We start from the raw sequence: 24,537 nt of genomic DNA, 5'->3' as shown, positions 1-24,537 counted from the left end.
CAACTGCGACCTGGCCAAGATAAAGCAAAGCAGTTCGACACATACAACAATACAGAGTTACACATGAAATAAACAAACATACAATCAATAATACAGTAGAAAAATCTGTATACAGCATGTGCAAATGAGGTAGGATAAGAGAGGTAAGGCAATAAATAGACCATGGTGGTGAAGTAATTACAATATATATATATACAATATAATAAACACTGGAATGGTAGAATGTGCAGAAGATGAATGTGCAAGTAGAGATACTGGGGTGCAAAGGAGCAAGATAAATAAATAAATACAGTATGGGGATGAGGTAGATTGAATGGGCTATTTACAGATGAGCTATGTACAGGTGCAGTGATCTGTGAGCTGCTCTGACAGCTGGTGCTTAAAGTTAGAGAGGGAGATATGGGTCTCCAGCTTCAGTGATTTTTGCAGTTCGTTCCAGTCATTGGCAGCAGAGAACTGGAAAGAGAGGCGGCCAAAGGAAGAATTAGCTTTTGGGGGTGACCAGTGAGATATACCTGCTGGAGCGCGTGCTACGGGTGGGTGCTGCTATGGTGACCAGTGAGCTGAGATAAGGCGGGGCTTGTGTGTGTGTGTATAAAAGTTTTATGTGGTAGTTTATATTGTTGTGTAATAGAGAGATAGTGATGGTGGTTCACAGAGGAGGTTCTCACTGAGAAATACACAGAGAAATCATTTCTCTCTCTCAATTTCAATTCAAAGGGCTTTATTGGCATGGGAAACATATGTTTACATTGCCAAAGCAAATGAAATAGATAATAAACAAAAGTGAAATAAACAATCCAAAATTAACAGTGAACACATTTCAAATGTCATATTATGGCTATGGACAGTGTTGTAACGATGTTTTAATTAAATAAGATAAATAAGGGTTGTATTTACAATGGTGTTTGTTCTTCACTGTTTGCCCTTTTCTTTTGGCAACAGGTCACATCTTGCTGCTGTGATATCACACTGGTATTTCACCCAATAAATATGAGTTTATCAACATTGGATTTGTTTTCTAATTCTTTGTGGATCTGTGTAATCTGAGAGAAATATGTGTCTCTAATATGGTCATACATTTGGCAGGAGGTTAGGAAGTGCAGCTCAATTTCCACCTCATTTTGTCTTCTCTTGAGAGCCAGGTCTGCCTTCGGGGACATTTCTCAATAGCAAGGCTATTATCACTGAGCCCTCACTCTCTCTCACTCTCTTTCTCTCTCTTTCTCTCCCCATCTTTCTCCCTCTCTATCTCGCATGCACGCTCTCTCTCTCTCGCTCTCTCTCGCTCTCTCTCCCCCTCTTCCTCTCTGATGTGACTCTCTTACATTCTGAGCTTTTCTCTCTTTGTTGTTTTTCTACTCTATCTTCTAGGGAGGTCAGCACACAGTCGATCTCTCCCTCACACAAGCATGTACACTACTGTCCATGTCAGCCAAGTCCCCCGTCAATGACTAGATCAGTTATTCCTCTCCTTTTTATAGCAGTGTTTGTATGTGGGTTATGTAAAAGGGACTCCTGTGAAGCAGGGCTGAATGAGCTCAGCTTGGCCCAGCTCTGGGGTTGAAAGCAGCTCAAAGCAGCCCTCTGAAGACCATGCCAATCTACACACACACACACACACACACACACACACACACACACACACACGCACACGCACACGCGCACGCACACACACACACACACACACACACACACACACACACACACACACACACACACACACACACACACACACTGGTCCTGCCAATCTGGACTCTTTGTGGACTTTCCCTCCTTGTGGTATCATGACGATGCCCAGGGACTGTAGTCGTGAGAGGAATCCCAGAACACATGGAACCTAGAATGTGTGTGTGAGGTCACGGAGTTGTCACCTCATGCCAGAGAAGGGTCCCTCAGTTCATGTTAGTCATTTAGCCGATGCTCTAATTCAGCGTGACTCAGAACAAGTCATACAAATGAGGAGGTTATGAGAGGAATTCTGTGACTGACAGACCAACGGACCCCCTGGATAGCTCATACTAACCCCCCACTAGTCTAAAAAGGTTTCCCACAAAACCTTGCAAGTCCTACTTTACAAAAGGCTTTTCTAAACCGCATTTTCCAATGGAGCAGAAGTTGTGTTGATGTGGTGTTTGGTTTCCCTGGTGTTGCAATAGGGTGTTCTGTCTGTGTGTCTGTCTGTCTGTCTGTCTGTCTGCCTGTCTGTCTGTCTGTCTGTCTGTCTGTCTGTCTGTCTGTCTGTCTGTCTGTCATCCATGTCATCCATGTCTTTACTAGATTGTCTCTGAGCTTGAATGACAGCTGGAGTCTGGCTGGCTAATAAAAAGGTTTCCCACAAAACCTTGCAAGTCCTACTTTACAAAAGGCTTTTCTAAACCGCATTTTCCAATGGAGCAGAAGTTGTGTTGATGTGGTGTTTGGTTTCCCTGGTGTTGCAATAGGGTGTTCTGTCTGTGTGTCTGTCTGTCTGTCTGTCTGTCTGTCTGTCTGTCTGTCTGTCTGTCTGTCTGTCTGTCTGTGTCATCCATGTCATCCATGTCTTTACTAGATTGTCTCTGAGCTTGAATGACAGCTGGAGTCTGGCTGGCTAATATCTGTTACCACAGTGATGAAGGCAGAGAGAGAGGAGGATTGAGAGAGGGAGAGAGAAAACGGTAGGGCAGAATTATAGATTGAAAGAGGGGGACTGAATGAAAGAGAGAGAGAGACAGACCATTGTGTGTGTAGTGTGAAAAGTCTCTGTTACAAATCCACCCCTGGCTGTTTAGTCAGACTCTACTGATGCTAGCTGGGTCCTATCTGCTTGTCTGCTGCTGCTTCTCACTCAATTCAATTTAAGGGCTTTATTGGCATGGTCAACATATGTTAACATTGCCAAAGCAAGTGAAGTAGATAATAAACCAAAGTGAAATGAATAGTAAACATTACACTCACAGAAGTTACAAAATAATAAAGACATTTCAAATGTCATGTTATGTCTATATATAGTGTTGTAATGATGTGCAAATAGTTAAAATACAAAAAGGGAAAATAAATAAATATAAATATGGGTTGTATTTACATTGGTGTTTGTTCTTCCCTGGTTGCTCTTTTCTTGTGGCAACAGGTCACAAATCTTGCTGCTGTGATGGTACACTGTGGTATTTCACCCAGTAGATATGGGAGTTTATCAAAATTGGATTTGTCTTCAAATTCTTTGTGGATCTGTGTAATCTGAGGGAAATATGTGTCTCTAATATGGTCATACATTTGGCAGGAGGTTAGGAAGTGCAGCTCAGTTTCCACCTCATTTTGTTGGCAGTGTGCACATAGCCTGTCTTCTCTTGAGAGCCAGGTCTGCCTACGGCAGCCTTTCTCAATAGCAAGGCTATGCTCACTGAGTCTGTACATAGTCAAAGCTTTCCTTAAGTTTGGGTCAGTCACAGAGGTCAGGTATTCTGCCACTGTGTGCTCTCTGTTTAGGGTCAAATAGCATTCTGCTCTGCATATATTATTTGGTGTTTTAAGTTGTACACAGAGGATATTTTTGCAGAATTCTGCATGCGGAGTCTCAATTTGGTGTTTGTCCCATTTTGTGAATTCTCGTTCACAGCTTTGTGGAACTTACCTGTGGCACTGATGTTTAGGCCGAGGTATGTTTTGTTTTTTGTGTGCTCTAGGGCAACAGTGTTTAGATGGAATTTGTATTTGTGGTCCTGGCAACTGGACTGTTTTTGGAACACCATTATTTTTGTCTTACTGAGATTTACTGTCAGGGCCCAGGTCTGGCAGAATCTGTGCAGAAGATCTAGATGCTGCTGTATGCCCTCCTTGGTTGGGGACAGAAGCACCAGATCATCAGCAAACTGTAGACATTTGACTTCAGATTCTAGCAGGATGAGGCTGGGTGCTGCAGACTTTTCTAGTGCCCTCGCCAATTCGTTGATATATATGTTAAAGAGGGTGGGGCTTAAGCTGCATCCCTGTCTCACCCCATGGCCCGTGGAAAGAAATGTGTGTTTTTTCCCAATTTTAACTGCGCACTTGTTTGTGTACATGGATTTTATGTCATATGTTTTTCCCCTCAACACCACTTTCCATCAATTTGCATAGCAGACCCTTATGCCAAATTGAGTCAAAGGCTTTTTTGAAATCAACAAAGCGTGATAAGACTTTGCCTTTGTTTTGGTTTGTTTGTGTGTCAATTAGAGTGTGCAGGGTGAATACGTGGTCTGTCGTACGGTAATTTGGTAAAAAGCCAATTTGACATTTGCTCAGTACATTGTTTTCACTGAGGAAATGTACAAGTCTGCTGTTAATGGTAATGCAGAGGATTGTCCCAAAGTTGCTGTTGATGCATATCCTACGGTAGTTATTGGGGTCAAATTTGTCTCCACTTTTGTGGATTGGGGTGATCAGGCCTTGGTTCCAAATATTGGGGAAGATGCCAGAGCTAAGGATGATGTTAAAGAGTTTAAGTATAGCCAAGTGGAATTTGTGGTCTGTATAATTTATCATTTCATTGAGGATACCATCAACACCACAGGCCTTTTTGGGTTGGAGGGTTTGTATTTTGTCCTGTAGTTCATTCAATGTATTTGGAGAATCCAGTGGGTTCTGGTAGTCTTTAATAGTTGATTCTAAGATTTGTATTTTGTCATGTAGATGTTTTTGCTGTTTGTTCTTTGTTATAGGGCCAAAAAGTCTGGAGATGTGGTTTACCCATACATCTCCATTTTGGATAGATAACTCTTTGTGTTGTTTGTTTAGTGTTTTCCAATTTTCCCAGAAGTGGTTAGTCTATGGATTCTTCAATTACATTGAGCTGATTTCTGACGTACTGTTCCTTCTTTTTCCATAGTGTGTTTCTGTATTGTTTTAATAATTCACCATAGTGAAGGCGTAGACTCAAGTTTTCTGGGTCTCTATGTTTTTTTGTTGGATAGGTTTCTCAGTTTCTTTCTTAGGTTTTTACATTCTTCATCAAACCATTTGTCGTTGATGTTCATTTTCTTTGTTTTTCTGTTTGACAATTTTAGATTTGATAGGGAAGCTGAGAGGTCAAATATACTGTTTAGGTTTTCTACTGCCAAGTTTACACCTTCACTATTACAGTGGAACGTTTTGTCCAGGAAGTTGTCTAAAAGGGATTGAATTTGTTGTTGTCTAATTGTTTTTTGGTAGGTTTCCACACCCCATTCCTTCCATCTATAGCATTTCTTAATATTTTTCAGTTCCTTTGGCTTTAAGGCCTCGTGACTGAGTATTGCTTTGTTCAATTAGACTGTGATTTTGCTGTAATCTGATAGGGGTGTCAGTGGGCTGACTGAATGTTCTGAGAGACTCTGGGTTGAGGTCAGTAATAAAGTAGTCTACAGCACTACTGCCAAGAGATGAGCTATAGGTATACCTACCATAGGAGTCCCCTCGAAGCCTACCATTGACTATGTACATACCCAGCGTGCGACAGAGCTGCAGGAGTTGTGACCAGTTGGAAATGATTGACCACCTCTCTCTCGCTTTCTCTCTTTTTCTCTCCCTCTCTCCCTCTGTGTGCTTTTCTTTCTTTTTTGGTTTACTAAGATACTCGTTTTTGATGTGTTACTGTCTGTTACTGAAACCTCCCTCTCTCTGTCCTTCTGTTACTGAAACCTCCCTCTCTCTGTCATTCTGTTACTGAAACCTCCCTCTCTCTGTCATTCTGTTACTGAAACCTCCCTCTCTCTGTCATTCTGTTACTGAAACCTCCCTCTCGCTGTCCTTCTGTTACTGAAACCTCCCTCTCTCTGTCCTTCTGTTACTGAAACCTCCCTCTCTCTGTCCTTCTGTTACTGAAACCTCCCTCTCTCTGTCTTTCTGTTGCTGATACCACCCTCTCTGTCATTCTGTTACTGAAACCTCCCTCTCTCTGTCATTCTGTTACTGAAACCTCCCTCTGTCATTCTGTTACTGAAACCTCCCTCTCTCTGTCGTTCTGTTACTGAAACCTCCCTCTCTCTGTCGTTCTGTTACTGAAACCTCCCTCTTTCTTTGATCATCCCTCATGCTTCTTTCGCTGTCACAAGTCCTCCAACACCCTAGAGAGATGGATTACATGCTAATGGAACCTAGGGCACCTGTGTGTGTGTGTGTGTGTGTATGTGTATGTGTGTGTGTGTGTGTGTGTGTGTGTGTGTGTGTGTGTGTGTGTGTGTGTGTGTGTGTGTGTGTGTGTGTGTGTGTGTGTGTGTGTGTGTGTGTGGCGTGGAAATTCTAATCAATAATGAGGAGAGACGAGGTCAATCACCAATCAGGATATTACTTTATTCAAAACGTATTAATAACATCGATTACTTATTATTATTTTATTTCATTGAATATACGAAATATACAATAGACTTGCAGTGAAGCCGCTCAACAACTACATCATACCAGTCATCCAATAGACTCCCATTCAGAGCGACACACAGAAGCATCCAGGTCAATGCCCTGCTTAAGGGCACGTTGACAGATCTCCCACCAGGCCAAAAAACATGAACCCGAACCCTCCAAGATCCCCCCACAGTTCCCCAATAGCTGTTCCTCAACCATTCGAGACCCCTCCCACAGTGCCCCCCAAGAATAAAAATAGAAAACACAATTAATTCCGTTCCCCACCCCCAAGAACCCCCCAATGCACCAACAACCAAGAGAATTAACTAAAGAGACAGAAGAAAACAGCAAAAAAAAATAAAAAACATCAAGGATAACTAAAATCATAACAGCAATGCCAACTGTATATGTTTGTGTGCATGTCTGGCACTATTACATGTATGTGTGTGTTCTTGTATGTGTTTATTTGAGTGAGAGTGAGAGTGTGTGTATATGCAAACCGGCATTAGCTGTAAAAACACTGCCCCTCAGTGTCATTCAAACATACTTTTTATTCTGTTTTATTTTGACTTTATTTTTGACTTTTATCTTTGACCATCATTCTATCTCCCGCACAGCAACTCCACTCCCACTTGTCTCAAATTCCACATCCCAACCCTCAGCTTCCCTCAGCCCATCCCACCTATCTCTGCTGACCACCCTCTTCGGATTTCTACGCAACATATATCTTTCAACTATGCTTTGATGTTTAATGTCCAATTTCAATCTATCTAATCAAATAGAATCCACAGATTGCAAGTTGAAGATAAATACTTTTACTAAGAGTATTAGTATATTAGTAATTGACTGACCCGGTCTCTCCAGATCTCCTAACAGTACTATTTCTAGGGTAAATTTTAGATCAATACTATGCATTTTTAGCCATTCCTGAACCTGAGACCAGAAACAGGCTACCTGTATCCTCACAACAAAATCTGCAGAGCTTCGATGAATTTATGCCCCAAATATTCAACATTTTGTTGGTGGCAAGAATTCTACATAATAATAATCTATATAATAATAATAAGTCTTGAATCTTGCGTTGTTTTATATATCAACTCATACACCTTGTACCATGGAATCGGTACATCAAAAATCTCTTCCCAACTATTTTGCAATCTGTACTGCACAGTTGTCAACATCCTGGTCCTCAAATGAAACTGGTATACTTTCCTATTTATGCTATTTTTATTCCTCCGCCAGTTTTGATCCTTTATATTGGGCAGACAGACCGGTTCTCTACCTCCTCCCGCTGCCACCTACCTCCTCAATTTTTGGGTAATGCTATAGTCAATTGGTGGTACTCTTGGATTGAACACCTTCCCATACAATTCTGATAACTCCAAGAAGGACCTAACTCTACCATTCCAATTTACAATATAATTTAAGAACAAAATACCCTTTTCAAACATCTTTCCCATAAATACAGGTATTTTATCAACTAGCACATTTGAGTTCAGCCATAATATTTGTTGTAATATTTGTTCTATCTTTTCAGGGGGATGAAATTTTAATTGTAGCCAGCTCTGCAATGCTTGTTTGAAAAAGAGAGATACTTAATTAATTGAAAATGAGACATGCAATCTGCACAAAGGAAAAGGCCATTTTTAAACAATGCTTTTCTTAGTAATCTACATGAGAACCATTTAGGGTTGAGGTAAAACTTTTGAATAAGTGAAGCTTTTAGAGAGAGGTTTAGTGCTTTTATATTTAATAATCTCAACCCACCCAATTCATATTCATTATATAGATAGGCATGCTTTATTTTGTCTAGTTTAGCTTCCCGGATAAAGCAAAATATTTTTTGCTCATATGATTTGAAAAACGAATCATCAGGAGTTGGCAGCACCACACGTAAGTGAGTAAACTGAGATATGACTAAGGAGTTAATCAGGGCAATTTTTCCATAAATAGACAGGTATTTACCTCCACGGTTGCAGGATCTTTTCTATTTTTACAAGTTTTCTATTGAAATTCATTGTGGAGAGTTTATTTATATATTTTATGATATGAATACCAAGTATGTCTACTTCACCATCAGCCCATTTTATAGGTAAACTGCAGGGTAATGTAAAAGTTATATTTTTAAAGATGTAATACTGTACACTTCTCATAATTAGGTTGTAGTCCAGAGAGTACAGAAAAGTTATAAAACTTGAGTCATAGGCATACATGGACACCTTTGTTTTTAAGCCTTGGATTTCTAATCCTCTAATGTTGTTATTGGATCTAATTTTAATATCTAGCATTTCGATGGCCATAACAAATAGATATGGTGACAGGGGACACCCTTGTTTAACTCCTATTGACAATTCAAAACTCTCTGAGAAGTAGCCGTTATTTACTATTTTACACCTGGGGTTGCAATACATTATTTTTGCCCATTTTATAAGAGAATCGCCGAAATTGAAAGAATCCAGGCATTTATAAATAAAATCCAGTCTTACTTTATCAAATGCCTTTTCAAAATCCGCTATAAATACCAGGCCTGGCTTCTTAGATGTTTCATGATGTTCTATTATTTCTAGTAGTTGTCGTATATTATCTCCAATGTATCGTCCATGTAAAAAACCTGTCTAATCAGGATGAACAATACCTGGTAAAACCCTTTTTAATTCTGAGTGCAATGCATTTCGCCAGTATTTTTGCATCACAACATTGAAGTGTAAGGGGCCTCCAGTTTTTTAGATAGACTGGGTCTTTATATTTGCCATCTGGGTCTTGTTTTAATAATAGAGAAATCAGACCTTCCTGCTGAGTACATGACAGACTACCATTGCTATAGGAGTAGTTAAAACAATCTAACAATGGAGCTTTTAGTATAACAAAAAAGTCTTGATATACCTCTACCGGTATGCCATCAAGCCCTGGGGTTTTTCCAGACTGAAAGGATTTAATAGCCTCAAAAAGTTATTCCTCTGTAATTTGGCCTTTGCACTGATCTTTCTGTACATTTGTTAATTTTCCATTTTTTATATTATTTGGAAGGAATTCCTTACCGTAATCTTCATTCAGTGGGAGAGGATGAGATGGAAAAAAGAACATCTGCTTAAAATATTTATTTTCCTCTTTTAAAATATAATTCGGAGAATCATAGATGACGCCGTCTTCAGTAACGAGCTTCTGCAAATTATTTTTGTTAGCGTTCCTGTATTGGAGATTCAGGAAGAATTTTGTGCATTTTTCTCCATGTTCCTTCCAGTTTGCTTTATTTTTGTAATAGATTACATTAGATCGTTCTTGAATAAGTTCCTCAAGTTCTTTTTGTTTTTCCTCTAACTTGTTTTGCATCTCTGTAGTATTGTTTTTATTGCTATCTACCTGTACTATTAGTTCATGGATTTTCCTTGTTAGTCTTGTCTCTTTAGCCAGAAACTGCTTTTTTATTATTGATGAATATTGAATTGAATGACCTCTGAAGGTACATTTAAAGGTATACCAAACAATAAGGGGATTTGCTGAACCTATATTATACTGGAAAAATTCTGTTATAAATTATTTTGTCTTAGTTAAAAATAAATTGTCCTCCAGTAAACTTTGATTAAATTTCCAATATCTCTGTCCACGTGGAAAATCTATAATAGTTATGTGAATGCCAATTAGATGATGATCCGATCGCATTCTGTCTCCTATTAAAACTTTTTTAACCTTTGATGAAAGAGACAAGAAAGTAGTCAAGATGACTAGCTTGATTGTCTCCTCCATGTATATGTCACTAGGTCTGGATTTTGTAGTCTTCTAAATATCCAGTATTTATAATGTGTCCATAATATTTGTGATTTCCTTAAGGGCACGGTGATGATAGTTTGTAGAGGGATTACCTTTATGGTCCATTGAGGTACTTACAGTGGGTGAAAAAAGTATTTGATCCCCTGCTGATTTTGTACGTTTGCCCACTTACAAAGAAATGATCAGTCTATAATTTTAATGGTAGGTTTATTTGAACAGTGAGAGACAGAATAACAACAAGAAAAACGCATGTCAAAAATGTTATAAAATGATTTGCATTTTAATGAGGGAAATAAGTATTTGACCCCTCTGCAAAACATGACTTAGTACTTGGTGGCAAAACCCTTGTTGGCAATCACAGAGGTCAGACGTTTCTTGTAGTTGGCCACCAGGTTTACACACATCTCAGGAGGGATTTTGTCCCACTCCTCTTTGCAGATCTTCTCCAAGTCATTAAGGTTTCGAGGCTGACGTTTGGCAACTCGAACCTTCAGCTCCCTCCACAGATTTTCTATAGGATTAAGGTCTGGAGACTGGCTAGGCCACTCCAGGACCTTAATGTGCTTCTTCTTGAGCCAATCCTTTGTTGCCTTGGCCGTGTGTTTTGGGTCATTGTCATGCTGGAATACCCATCCACGACCCATTTTCAATGCCCTGGCTGATGGAAGGAGGTTCTCACCCAAGATTTGACAGTACATGGCCCCGTCAAATGATGCAGTGAAGTTGTCCTGTCCCCTTAGCAGAAAAACACCCCCAAAGCATAATGTTTCCACCTCCATGTTTGACAGTAGCGATGGTGTTCTTGGGGTCATAGGCAGCATTCCTCCTCCTCCAAACACGGCGAGTTGAGTTGATGCCAAAGAGCTCCATTTTGGTCTCATCTGACCACAACACTTTCACCAGTTGTCCTCTGAATCATTCAGATGTTCATTGGCAAACTTCAGACGGGCATGTATATGTATTCTTGAGCAGGGGGACCTTGCGGGCGCTGCATGATTTCAGTCCTTCACGGCGTAGTGTGTTACCAATTGTTTTCTTGGTGACTATGGTCCCAGCTGCCTTGAGATCATTGACAAGATCCTCCCGTGTAGTTCTGGGCTGATTCCTCACAGTTCTCATGATCATTGCAACTCCACGCGGTGAGATCTTGCATGGAGCCCCAGGCCGAGGGATATTGACAGTTATTTTGTGTTTCTTCCATTTGCGAATAATCGCACCAAATGTTGTCACCTTCTCACCAAGCTGCTTGGCGATGGTCTTGTAGCCCATTCCAGCCTTGTGTAGGTCTACAATCTTGTCCCTGACATCCTTGGAGAGCTCTTTGGTCTTGGCCATGGTGGAGAGTTTGGAATCTGATTGATTGATTTCTTCTGTGGACAGGTGTCTTTTTTACAGGTAACAAGCTGTGGTTAGGAGCACTCCCTTTAAGATTGTGCTCCTAATCTCAGCTCGTTACCTGTATAAAAGACACCTGGGAGCCAGAAATCTTTCTGATTGAGAGGGGGTCAAATACTTATTTCCCTCATTAAAATGCAAATCAATTTATAACATTTTTGACATGCGTTTTTCTCGATATTTTTGTTGTTATTCTGTCTCTCACTGTTCAAATAAACCTACCATTAAAATTATAGACTGATCCTTTCTCTATCAGTGGGCAAACGTACAAAATCAGCAGGGGATCAAATACGTTTTCCCCCCACTGTAACACTGTGTTATAGTCTCCTACCATAATGATATGATCATTTGTTGCTTGTAAGTTCAATAAATTGGTATAAATGTTTTTGAAGAAGTATGGATCATCCTGAATTGGACCATATAGATTAATGAGCCAAATGTTTTTTTTCGTCCACTTTCATATTCAAAAAGATCCACCTTCCTTGCGGATCATTCCTGACTATTTGCACATTCAGATTGACATTTTTGTTAATATCATCACACCTTTTGAGTTCCTCTGTCCATGACAAAAAATTATTTCACCACCCCATTCCTTTTTCCACGCAACTTCATCTAAGGATGTAGAGTGAGTTTCTTGTAAGCAGTATATGTTATATTCCTTTTCTTTTAGCCACGTAAAGATTGATCTTCTTTTTTTATATCTGCTAAACCATTACAATTATAACTGGCTATACTTATTTCACCCCTTACCATGACTAGATACTATTCTCGATTAATTATTGCAATAATGAAGCTGGTCGACGACCCACCTGTAGGTGATTCGTTGAGAGCCCAACAAGGGGATTTGAGCCACAGCATTTTATAGCAAAGTCCATCCTCCTGAATGTTCATGACAAACAACAGATGTCTGGAATGGGTCACACGGTTAGGATTTTTATGAAAGATACTAATAATTCACAGCAGACTGTATCTGCTGTAAAGACTGTTCTCATTGTGTAGAAACCAGGGTCTGGCCCCCAAAACAAAGTTCCTCTCATCATTATCCATACCCGAACCATCTCCACCCTGGTACCTCCCGGCACAAACAAAACAACAACCATTTGATGCAATAACAGTATTATTAACACAATCTTGTAATTTCTCCATGATATGTGTGTGTTTTTTTGTTTGTGTTAATGTGTGTGTGTGTGTGCGTGTGCGTGTGCGGGGGTAGGTGAAAGGCGAAAGCAAAGAGCTGACTTTGCGTCTTTGTCTGACCAATAAAGTATTCAAATCCCAAAATAATTAAAGCTGAAATCTGTTATCAGCGTCCTCCATTACGGCACTGTGTGTCCTCCATGTGGGCTCAATACGTACGCCAGTCTCTCTCCAGGCCCCCGCTCAGCATGGGGGCTGATACAGAACACAGAAGCTGAATCTTAAACACACACACCCTGTCAGAACAAAGAAGTAAACTGTGTGTCTCAATGTCGGACGGTTTGGGGTTGGAGGACACACACAAGGATGGTGAGATGTGCATAAGGAGGCTGATCTCTCTACCTTTCTCTCTCTTTCACTGTTCCTATGCTTTTTATTCTTCTCTGCTCATCTCTGCCATCCATCTCTCCCCGTCTATTTTCACTCCCCGTTTCTATCCCTCTTTCCTCTCTCTTACTCCTCTCTCTCTCTCTCTCTCTCTCTCTCTCTCTCTCTCTCTCTATCTATCTCTTCTCCCTTGCTGTTTGTATTACTGTAACAGAATGTCTGTTAGTCATCTAAAACCCAGTTCCCCTTCTCTCTGTCTCTCACTTTCTCTCCCTTCCCCTCTCTCTCATTACTCTCTCTCTCCATTCCTCTTTCTCTCCCTTCCCCTCTCTCTCATTACTCTCTCTCTCCATTCCTCTTTCTCTCCCTTCCCCTCTCTCTCATTACTCTCTCTCTCCATTCCTCTTTCTCTCCATTCCTTTTTCTCCATTCCTCCCTCACTCTCCCCCTATTCCTTGTTTGTCGATGTTTCATGCCAATACGTGTGTGTGTGTGTGTGTGTGTGTGTGTGTGTGTGTGTGTGTGTGTGTGTGTGTGTGTGTGTGTGTGTGTGTGTGTGTGTGTGTGAGAGAGAGAGAGAGTGTGTGTGTCTGACCAGCTGTTTGGCGTCTGCTTGGTCATGTGACTGGTGTCGCTACCTCACACACACACACACACACACACACACACACACCCAGATACGCATGGGCATACACATACAGGCACACACTTTCAGATTCTTTATACACGAAATCCTCTACTTGGTCTCTGTATGCCCCCGAGATACATTTTGAAACACTCCATCTCTTAGTCAGTGGAAATATTATTCCCGCCTCCACAGCACTGGCTGTTGATTGGGTGTTGACAGGCGGTTGGAGGTGATTGATTGCTCACTGGGCCAATGTTGGGAGTGGGTCTGTTGAGGTGCAGCGCGCTGGTGTGATTATAGATTTTAGTGTCACTCCCGATGCTCCAACTAATAAACATCCAGGGAAGTACAGAGTCTGATATTGGGGTAGAGCCTGGCGTTCCCATAGATACAGTACCTCAGCAGAGCATAAAACACCCTGATGCAGCATTAATGGTTGCACCAAACACCTAACAACTCAACTGACACCAATAAAGAACTTACCAGCATAGGTAGAGGGCAGTGTGTTACTGTGTGTGTGTTATGTCTGGGTTGTCCTTCCTGTTGTCTAGTGTTCGGATATCAAATCCAATTTTATTAGTCACATTCTTCATAAACAACAGGTGTAGACTAACAGTGAAATGCAGACTTCCCAACAATACAGAGAGAAATAATAGAACAATAATAACACAAAGAATAAATACACAATGAGTCATGATAACTTGGCTATATACACTGGGTACCAATACTGAGTCATGATAACTTGGCTATATACACTGGGTACCAGTACTGAGTCATGATAACTTGGCTATCTACACTGGGTACCAGTACTGAGTCATGATAACTTGGCTATATACACTGGGTACCAGCACTGAGTAATGATAACTTGGCTGTATACACTGGGTACCAATACTGAGTCATGATAACTTGGCTATCTACACTGGGTACCAGTACTGAGTCATGATAACTTGGCTATATACACTGGGTACCAGCACTGAGTAATGATAACTTGGCTGTATACACTGGGTACCAATACTGAGTCATGATAACTTGGCTATATACACTGGGTACCAGCACTGAGTCATGATAACTTGGCTGTATACACTGGGTACCAATACTGAGTCATGATAACTTGGCTATATACACTGGGTACCAGCACTGAGTCATGATAACTTGGCTGTATACACTGGGTACCAGTACTGAGTCATGATAACTTGGCTGTATACACTGGGTACCAGTACTGAGTCATGATAACTTGGCTATATACACTGGGTACCAGCACTGAGTCATGATAACTTGGCTGTATACACTGGGTACCAGTACTGAGTCATGATAACTTGGCTGTATACACTGGGTACCAGTACTGAGTCATGATAACTTGGCTATATACACTGGGTACCAGTACTGAGTCCATAATAACTTGGCTATATACACTGGGTACCAGTACTGAGTCATGATAACTTGGCTATACACACTGGGTACCAGTACTGAGTCATGATAACTTGGCTGTATACACTGGGTACCAGTACTGGTCAGTGCATACTCTGAGTACGTGTCCTGGTAATCCGTCTGGCCCCGTGGCCTTGTGAATGTTGACCTGTTTAAAGGTCTTACTTACAACGGCTACGTCAGGGAGCCCACTCATTTGTCTCTCTTGAGCTGTTCCTCTTCCGTGTCCCGGGGATTAGGGCCTGGTTTGAAATGAGCAGTACATCCACAGCTGCCGACCCGTTGAAGTAGAAATCTTCATCTAAATTGAGGTTAGTGATCACTGTTCTGATGTCCAGAAGATGTTTTCAGTTATAGGAAATGATGGTGGAAATATTATATGCAAAAATGATGAACTAAAAAAAGTTAAGATCAGCGTAAAAAAACACAAAATAATTGGTCAGGAGCCGGTAAGATGGCAGCTATCCACTGCAGCGCTGTGTGTATAGCTCATATATCTCTGTCCCAGATTGGGGCTGCAGTATGTAACCCAATGGGGAATCTTAGGCCCAGTTTTGCTGAGAAAGCATTCATAGACTGACTGGCCCTTGTGTATTAGTCTCTCTCTCTCTTTCTGTTTTTCTCTCTTTCTGTTTCTCTCTCTTCCTGTTTCTTTTTTTCTGATTCTCTTTCACCCTGTCCCTTTCTTTTGTCTGCTCACTTTTCTGCTCATTCTCTCTCTTTCGCTCTCTTTCTTAAGTACAAACACATCCACAACATGCCCTTGAATATTAAGTATTTTTTCAATTGTGTGTTTGTGTGATCATGCGCGCGCGTGTGTGTGTGTGTGTGTGTGTGTGTGTGTGTGTGTGTGTGTGTGTGTGTGTGTGTGTGTGTGTGTGTGTGTGTGTGTGTGTGTGTGTGTGTGTGTGTGTGTGTGGAAGTAGTCCTCAATCAGTAGCAGCTGATAATTGGTGGTATGGATGCTCTGACGCTTAGAAACAATCCTGGAGATAACCAGAGAATACTGTCATTTCATTAACACTCTTCCATCCCTTTAACCGACACAGAGCTCTGAATTCATATCTGTAATTGTCTAACTTTTCTCCTCCTCTGTTTCCTGTTCTCTTCTCCCCAGTGATCTTCTGTCTTCAAAGTACGTGGAGAGGCATATTTCAGAAAATGGGAAGGCTGTCATCTTCAAAGTAAGAACCTGAGCCCCGTATGGAAATCCTGTCTCTGAATTAGAATGTTGTTTCAGAAATGAGATGGTTTGATGAGAACCTGCTGATAGGGTGCACTACGGTGTTGTGTCATTAACTACCAATGGTTGATCCTTAAAACTCTTCATCTGGGATTAACAACATCCTCATAGCTCGCTGACCGTACTGTAGTCTGGACATCCACCTCTCTGTGCCACGGTAATCTCAGAGATTACCAGTGAGATTAGGATGGCCAGATCATAGTTAAACAGTTAAAAATATTATTAAATTATTAGGGGAATAATAATCCACAATTTACAGATTATTATCTCTTCCTGTTATTACTAGGATATACTTTATTAGCCATCAACAGTCTTTACAGTGGCCAACTATGTAATAATGTTTATTAACAGCTGAGAAGCAGCAAGGTAGAATAACATTATTTCTGATGGTAAGAAGCCAAGAACAGATTTGTTCTGTCAGACTTGTAACACCATGTAGATTAGACCTGTCATGTAACATCGACACCATGTAGATTAGACCTGTCATGTAACATCGACACCATGTAGATTAGACCTGTCATGTAACATCGACACCATGTAGATTAGACCTGTCATGTAACATCGACACCATGTAGATTAGACCTGTCATGTATCATCGACACCATGTAGATTAGACCTGTCATGTAACATCGACACCATTTAGATTAGACCTGTCATGTAACATCGACACCATGTAGATTAGACCTGTCATGTAACATCGACACCATGTAGATTAGACCTGTCATGTAACATCGACACCATGTAGATTAGACCTGTCATGTAACATCGACACCATGTAGATTAGACCTGTCATGTAACATCGACACCATGTAGATTAGACCTGTCATGTAACATCGACACCATGTAGATTAGACCTGTCATGTAACATCGACACCATGTAGATTAGACCTGTCATGTAACATCGACACCATGTAGATTAGACCTGTCATGTAACATCGACACCATGTAGATTAGACCTGTCATGTAATATCGACACCATGTAGATTAGACCTGTCATGTAACATCGACACCATGTAGATTAGACCTGTCATGTAACATCGACACCATGTAGATTAGACCTGTCATGTAACATCGACACCATGTAGATTAGACCGTTCCTGAACCAACACCCCGCTACTAGCTCTGACTTTGCTGATAGCTACTTTCAGGAAGAATGTACTTACTATGACTGAGATGTGTGGTTGTTCCACCTAGCTATCTGAAGATGGATCCACTAACTAAGTAGCTCTGGATAAGAGTGTCTGCTAAATGACTACAATGTAAAAAAGATTATTTGATTAATCGCTCTTATCTGGTCCATCTGAGATCACTGTTCAGACCGATTTAGCTCCTCTCTCTCTCTCTCACACACACACACACACACACACACACACACACACACACACACACACACACACACACAAACAATGCAGTTTGCTAGGTGTTTCTTGCCTTTATGAGAACTGGAGCAAAAGGTTCAGAGGAGGGGAGGAAGAGAGGTGCTGGATAATAGAGCACAGCCCTGCTTATAAATAGCTCTCTCTTCCTATCTTCCTCTCTCTCTCTTTCTCTCTCTCTCTTCCTCTTGTTCTTCCGCTCTCTCACTCTCTCTCTCTCTAACTCTCTCTGACTCTCTCAAGCTCTTTCCATCACACTCTCTCTCTCTCCCTTTCTCTCTCTCTCTCTCTCTGACTCTCTCCCTCTCCCCCATTGACTGAGAGTGATATCACAGGAGTACTTCCTCCCCAGAGAAGAAGTAGGAAGGAGAGGGGAACTCTAATGACAACAGAAGTAACATTCCTCTCATCCATAGATAGTGATATAGATAGACAGGCTTTGATGGTCAGTGTCTCCCTCCACATTCCTCACTCCCTCTCTTTCCATCTCTTTCTCTCTCTCCCTCCTTCCTGAGAGAGTTGTGGTAGAGAGTGAGTGTTGTGGTAGAGAGAGAGGGAGTCATGGTATGCAGCGGGGCAGTGCAGAGCTGCCTCCCTGTGTTCGGCCCAGGGGAGGGTGTAGTGCAGGAATTGATCCAGTGATAAAAGCTGTTTTCCCTCTGAGAGGCCGGCTTCCTGTCTAATGGCAGTTAGACCAGGAGAAATAGACCAGGAAGAGACAGCACTTAGACATCATACAAATCTATATGAATAAATATGGCTTAATGTACCACACGCCCAGGCAGCCTAACGCAGCAGAATGGGCCTAAGCACTCTGTGGTTTAAAAAAGCCTGAGAGATGGAGAGAGAGACATCGAGGGGGAGGGGGAGAGAGACATCGAGGGGGAGGGAGAGAGAGACATCGAGAGGGAGGTGGAGAGAGACATCGAGGGGGAGGTGGAGAGAGACATCGAGGGGGAGGGGGAGAGAGACATCGAGGGGGAGGGACAGAGAGACATCGAGGGGGAGGTGGAGAGAGACATCGAGGGGGAGGGGGAGAGAGACATCAAGGGGGAGGGACAGAGAGACATCGAGGGGGAGGTGGAGAGAGACATCGAAGGGGAGGGAGAGAGAGACATCGAGAGGGAGGTGGAGAGAGACATCGAGGGGGAGGTGGAGAGAGACATCGAGGGGGAGGGGGAGAGAGACATCGAGGGGGAGGGACAGGGAGACATCGTGGGGGAGGTGGAGAGAGACATCGAGGGGGGAGGGGGAGAGAGACATCGAGGGGGAGGGACAGAGAGACATCGAGGGGGAGGTGGAGAGAGACATCGAGGGGGAGGGACAGAGAGACATCGAGGGGGAGGTGGAGAGAGACATCGAGGGGGAGGGAGAGAGAGACATCGAGGGGGAGGGGGAGAGAGACATCGAGGGGGAGGGGGAGAGAGACATCGAGGGGGAGGGGGGAGAGAGACATCGAGGGGGAGGGGGAGAGAGACATCGAGGGGGAGGGGGAGAGAGACATCGAGGGGGAGGGAGAGAGAGACATCGAGGGGGAGGAAGAGAGAGACATCGAGGGGGAGGGAGAGAGAGACATCGAGGGGGAGGGGGAGAGAGACATCGAGGGGGAGGGAGAGAGAGACATCGAGGGGGAGGAAGAGAGAGACATCGAGGGGGAGGGAGAGAGAGACATCGAGGGGGTCGATCATTGCTGTGGCTTCCTGTCAGTAGATGATCTGATGAGAGAAACAAGAGGAAGGTTAAGATAGGATAGAGGGATGAGAGGAGGAGTAGTGAGGAGGAGAAGATCTCCCTCTCAGATCCTTAAATGTGTTCAAGGGATGCATCTGACCTGGTTGAGCCCCCAGAGCATTTCGCTGCACCTGAGATAACATTTGCATTTCTGTATACGCAACCAATAAACTTTGATTTGGGACACACATGTCCCTGTAGTCTTGATTCTGTCGAACATATTAGTATTCACAGACACCCCTTGGTCTGTGTGAGCATATACTCTGTGATAGATTACTTCAGTCTCGGGATCTAAGGGTGAATGCTTTGTGATTGATTGCTCTGTTTTAATCTCCTTATGAAATGCTCAGTGATAGATTGCTCTTTCTTCAGAGTGTGCAGCAGTGTGTGTACAGTATGTGAAGTACGTGTATATGGTGTGGTCAGGACAATGACCCTGTCCATAAAGAAAACAGGCACTCGTGTTGATGTGTAAGGAGTAGATATGTGTTTAAATTGATGGTAGTAGCTCCACCTTTCAACACATTGCTGACATCTTTGGTTGTTTCTGGCCAGGAGGTTGGATTGGCTCTAAAGTTACTGACAGTTGTGTTAATCTATCTCTCTATCTTCATCTCTCTCTCTCTCTCTCTCTCTCTCTCTCTCTCTCTCTCTCTCTCTCTCTCTCTTCATCTCTCTCTCTCTATCTTCATCTCTCTCTCTCTCTCTCTCTCTCTCTCTCTCTCTCTCTCTCTCTCTCTCTCTCTCTCTCTTCATCTCTCTCTCTCTATCTTCATCTCTCTCTCTCTCTCTCTCTCTCTCTCTCTCTCTCTCTCTCTCTCTCTCTCTCTCTCTCTCTCTCTCCTCTCTCTCTCTCTCTCAGGGAGGAGAACATTGTTATTACCAGGGGATAGTGCGGGACATCCCTGAATCCTTTGTGGCCCTCTCCACCTGCCATGGCCTGCAGTGAGTATTCTGTCTGTGTGTGTGTTTTCCTCGGATCAGTATTTCCTTCCCCCTGTGTCCCAGTCTCAGGCCTAAATAGCAATTATCCCATTTAGACATTATGCCAGTATAATTATTGCAGACTAGCTGATCTCTCTCTCTCTGTTTATTGTGTGTGTGTGTGTGTGTTGTCCAGTCATGACACACAAAGGCCGCCACTCAGAGCCAGTTTCCTTTATGTTGTGTTGGTCCCACCTGGACCTGATCCCAAGGCTCTTACAGGGAGCTGAACTGAACACCAGGGAACACCATTTGGGTAGCTTGATGCTACCAACCACCTCAACATACACATACAGTCATACTTTATTTCTCTTTCTGTTCACACACAAACACATCTCTCTTCCTCTCTTTCTTCTCTGTCTCCATCCTCTCTCTCCGTCCTCTCTCTCCATCCTCTCTCTGTCTCTCTCTTTCTCTCTCCATCCTCTCTCTCTATCCTCTCTCTCTCTTCATCTTCTCTCTCTGTCTCTCCCTGTCTCTCTCTTTCTCTCTCTCTCCCTCCTCTCTCTCTCTTTTCATCTTCTCTCTCTATCCTCTCTCTCTCTGTCTCTCTCTCTCTCTCTGTCTCTCTCTTTCTCTCTCCATCCTCTCTCTCTCCCTCCTCTCTCTCTCTCTTCATCTTCTCTCTCTATCCTCTCTCTGTCTGTCTCTCTCTCTCTCTGTCTCTCTCTTTCTCTCTCCATCCTCTCTCTCTCCCTCCTCTCTCTCTCTCTTCATCTTCTCTCTCTATCCTCTCTCTCTCTGTCTCTCTCTCTCTCTCTCTCTGTCTCTCTCTTTCTCTCTCCATCCTCTCTCTCTCCTCCCTGCAGCATTGTCCTGTGGGACGTCTCTGTTTCTCAGGCTGGTATTTTTAGTTGTTCTCTAAAGCAGGGCTTTCTCTGAGAGAGAGAGATGGGTCAGCTGGAGAAAGCCCTGCAGGGAGGTGTGTGTGTTGTATGTATGTTTATGTGTGTGACTGTATTGGGATATATCCGACAGTATTGGGCATCTCAAATGCAGAGGAAACACACACACACACACTCAGAAGAAACACACACCTGCAGTGACACACACCTGTGTCAGTCAGAGAGACGCACCTCTTCTATATACATCTCTCATCAAGATGAGAGAGAGAGAGAGAGAGAGAGAGAGAGAGAGAGAGACAGAGAGAGATTCTCTTATGCTGAGTTAGGTCTTTACCATAATGTACATCCTGCCTTGCCTTCACACACACACACCCTGTCGTGCTGCAATATAATATTAACAGCCGAAGTAGGATTGGGACTCAATTGAATGTACATGTCCCAGTGTATATCAGGCTCTAAACCATCCACAATGAGACTCAAAGAAAACTGTTCTTCTAAACCAGATACTCCTAAACTGGGGTACGCTACGCCGTCGGGGGTACGCCAAATAAAAGTGTGATTCACATTTAAATAAAAAAATGTCAAACAGTACATTTGTATTTTCCAACGGGGTTATACATTTGGGTGAGGTTTTTTTCTCACCTTAGTAGCCTCGTTTCACTGACAAAAATAAAATTAAACCATCTAGTGTTCAGCGAAATAACAACACAATGTCAGATACAGGTAGCCTAGTCAAATAATTAACATCCAATCACATTAAGCGTTACTCTCTCGCAGAAAACCTTCACTCTTGCGCAGACATTTTGAAACAAAATATGACATTTTGAAAAATAAGCCATGGGAGTTTTTGGAGCGAGAATAAAGACAACTTTCGAGTAATAAGACATGTATAAAAGCAACAGACAGCATTAATAAGAAGGGGCTAGAAATTCCACCTTTCAAGATTGCTTCGATCACGTGGACTGTGTCATGACGTTGCCCTCTTTGGACACAGCGAGCACCATCCCCCTACCTCTGCACCATCTCCCTCTGTCTCCTACACCCAGGCTGCTGTGGTCAGAGAGATCGTAAATTCCTGGAGGAGACTATCTCCTCATGGCCACAGTATAGAGAGAGAGAGTGAGTTTTCATAGAGAGAACAAAGGAATTTCTTCCACCTCACAGAACTGGAGGTCCGAACAATATTTATGTTCTGGAGAATGTATAAAAGATCGGTGAAGAATCCAGCTACGAACTGGTCCGTTTGGTACAATTTTGTGAAACTCATGAGAGACAATACGGCCACATTACCATAACACTGTTTATACAATAGCCTCAGTTATGAGGCTTACATCTAATTGTTGTACAAAATGAATGAGTAAAGATGATACTATTTGTGAAATGACGGATGCTATATAATGATATTAATGTGAGAGAATTGTATTTCTGTTTAAAGTTTCACTAAGTCATTGGCACGCCCCCAGGAGCACAGACATGACATGGCGTCATGAGACAGCCCTTTTCCATGTTCCAAATAAAACCCCCACCTGGGTTTTCTATCACCAGACCGAGCTTACCTCAATTACGAGATGGCTAAAGGTTGCAGATCAGCTTACCACGAGAGGGCCAAGGTTTGAGGAGAGACCATAAACCTGAGTATAAGCTAAGGTTTGAGTAGATGGCTGAATCTTTTAACCATACCACGTGGTTAAACACTTAGACTATCGATACCGGCAGAATAAGAACAAGTCTTTGATATTAATTACTAGTCTGCAGCTAGGATTTCGGTATCATTGAGCGCAAAGACCGACAACCGCCAAAACATCTATCCTATAACGACATGAATGAATGTCACTCAGAACTATCCATTCTAACCACGACAGAGAGAGAGAGAGTGGACAAACTCTCCAACAGAAACAAACTTTTCAACAGAGATCCCGACGACACACTGAGCGTAAATATATATATTGATTGCAATTATTCCCGAATGAGTGAGCGTTCATGTGCAAAGGATTAGCATTTCAATTGTTATAATTATCAAATCTGTAGTGCCTTCTCAGCTGACCCCACTCCCCTTTTGTCTAACAAGCCGCCATGCCGGTTTAGCCCACTAGGGCACATTCCTCTATCATTTCTTTGTAACCATATCTACTTTGTTTGTTTGTGTTATGCATTTCTGTGAATTACTTAGTAAATAAATGATTTTAAGACAATTGATGTATGGATGACTCATAGTGAAGACTGGGTTCGTGCAGATAACCAACAATTTACGACGTTTGGAATGAGACTACGTGAGGTAAATAATAATTCATTAATATCTGAAAGTTATATTAGGAAAATTATAACTTTGTAATCTGAATATTTTCCTTGGTGCCCCGACTTCCTAGTTAATTACAGTTACATGATTAATCAGTTTAATCGCGTAATAATAATTACAGAGAGTTATTTGATAAATAAGTATTCAGTTTTAATGATGCCAAAGACACGACAACTGGGATATGTTCCGGATAGCCTCAGACAACAACATTGATGCATATGTTGACTCGGTGAGCAAGTTTATTAGCAAGTGCATCGGTGATGTTGTACCCACTGTGACTATTAAAACCTTCAATAACCAGAAACTGTGGATTGATGGCAGCATTCGCGCAAAACTGAAAGCACGAACCACTACTTTTAATCATGGCAAGGTGACTGGAAAAATGACCGAATACAAACAGTGTAGCTATTCCCTCCACAAGGCAATCAAACAAGCTAAGCGTCAGTAGAGAGACAAAGTAGATTCGCAATTCAACGGCTCAAACACGAGACGTATGTGGCAGGGTCTACAGTCAATTACGGATTACAAAAATAAAACCAGCCCTGTCGCGGACACCGACGTCTTGCTACCAGACAAATTAAACAACTTCTTTGCTCACTTTGAGGACAATAACCTGTGGGCTCTCCTTCACCATGGCCAACGTGAGTAAAACATTTAAACGTGTTAACCCTCACAAGGCTGCCAGCCCAGACCCACTCCAATTTGCTTACCGCCCCAATACGTCCACAGACGACGCAATCACAATCACACTGCACACTGCCCTAACCCATCTGGACAAGAGGAATTCCTATGTTTCTGCCTGTAGGAGGGGAGGAGCAAGATGGAATCGTGGTCCGATTTACCGAATGGAGGGCGGGGAGGACCTTATATGCATTCTGGAAGGTAGTATAGCAATGGTCGAGGGTTTTAGCAGTGCGAGTACAGTAATCAATATGTTGATAGGATTTCGGGAGCCTTTTCTTCAAATTTGCTTTGTTAAAATCCCC

General features: G+C 42.4%; 1 protein-coding gene across 3 annotated transcripts in view; it reads left to right on the top strand.

Moving 5' to 3' along the window:
• Positions 1-24,537, top strand: part of LOC115187145 (disintegrin and metalloproteinase domain-containing protein 22) — a 115,381-nt gene that overhangs the window by 34,921 nt on the left and 55,923 nt on the right. For all 3 annotated transcript variants that reach the window (XM_029746313.1, XM_029746314.1, XM_029746316.1), the window contains exons 4-5: positions 16,194-16,260; positions 20,289-20,371. In XM_029746313.1, coding sequence (XP_029602173.1) covers positions 16,194-16,260; positions 20,289-20,371 — 150 coding nt within the window. The remainder of the gene's footprint in view (positions 1-16,193; positions 16,261-20,288; positions 20,372-24,537) is intronic.

The sequence above is a fragment of the Salmo trutta genome, chromosome 3 (assembly GCF_901001165.1).
Source record: "Salmo trutta chromosome 3, fSalTru1.1, whole genome shotgun sequence".
NCBI classification, from domain to species: Eukaryota; Metazoa; Chordata; class Actinopteri; order Salmoniformes; family Salmonidae; genus Salmo; species Salmo trutta.
This window is presented reverse-complemented; position numbering and strand designations above follow the sequence as displayed.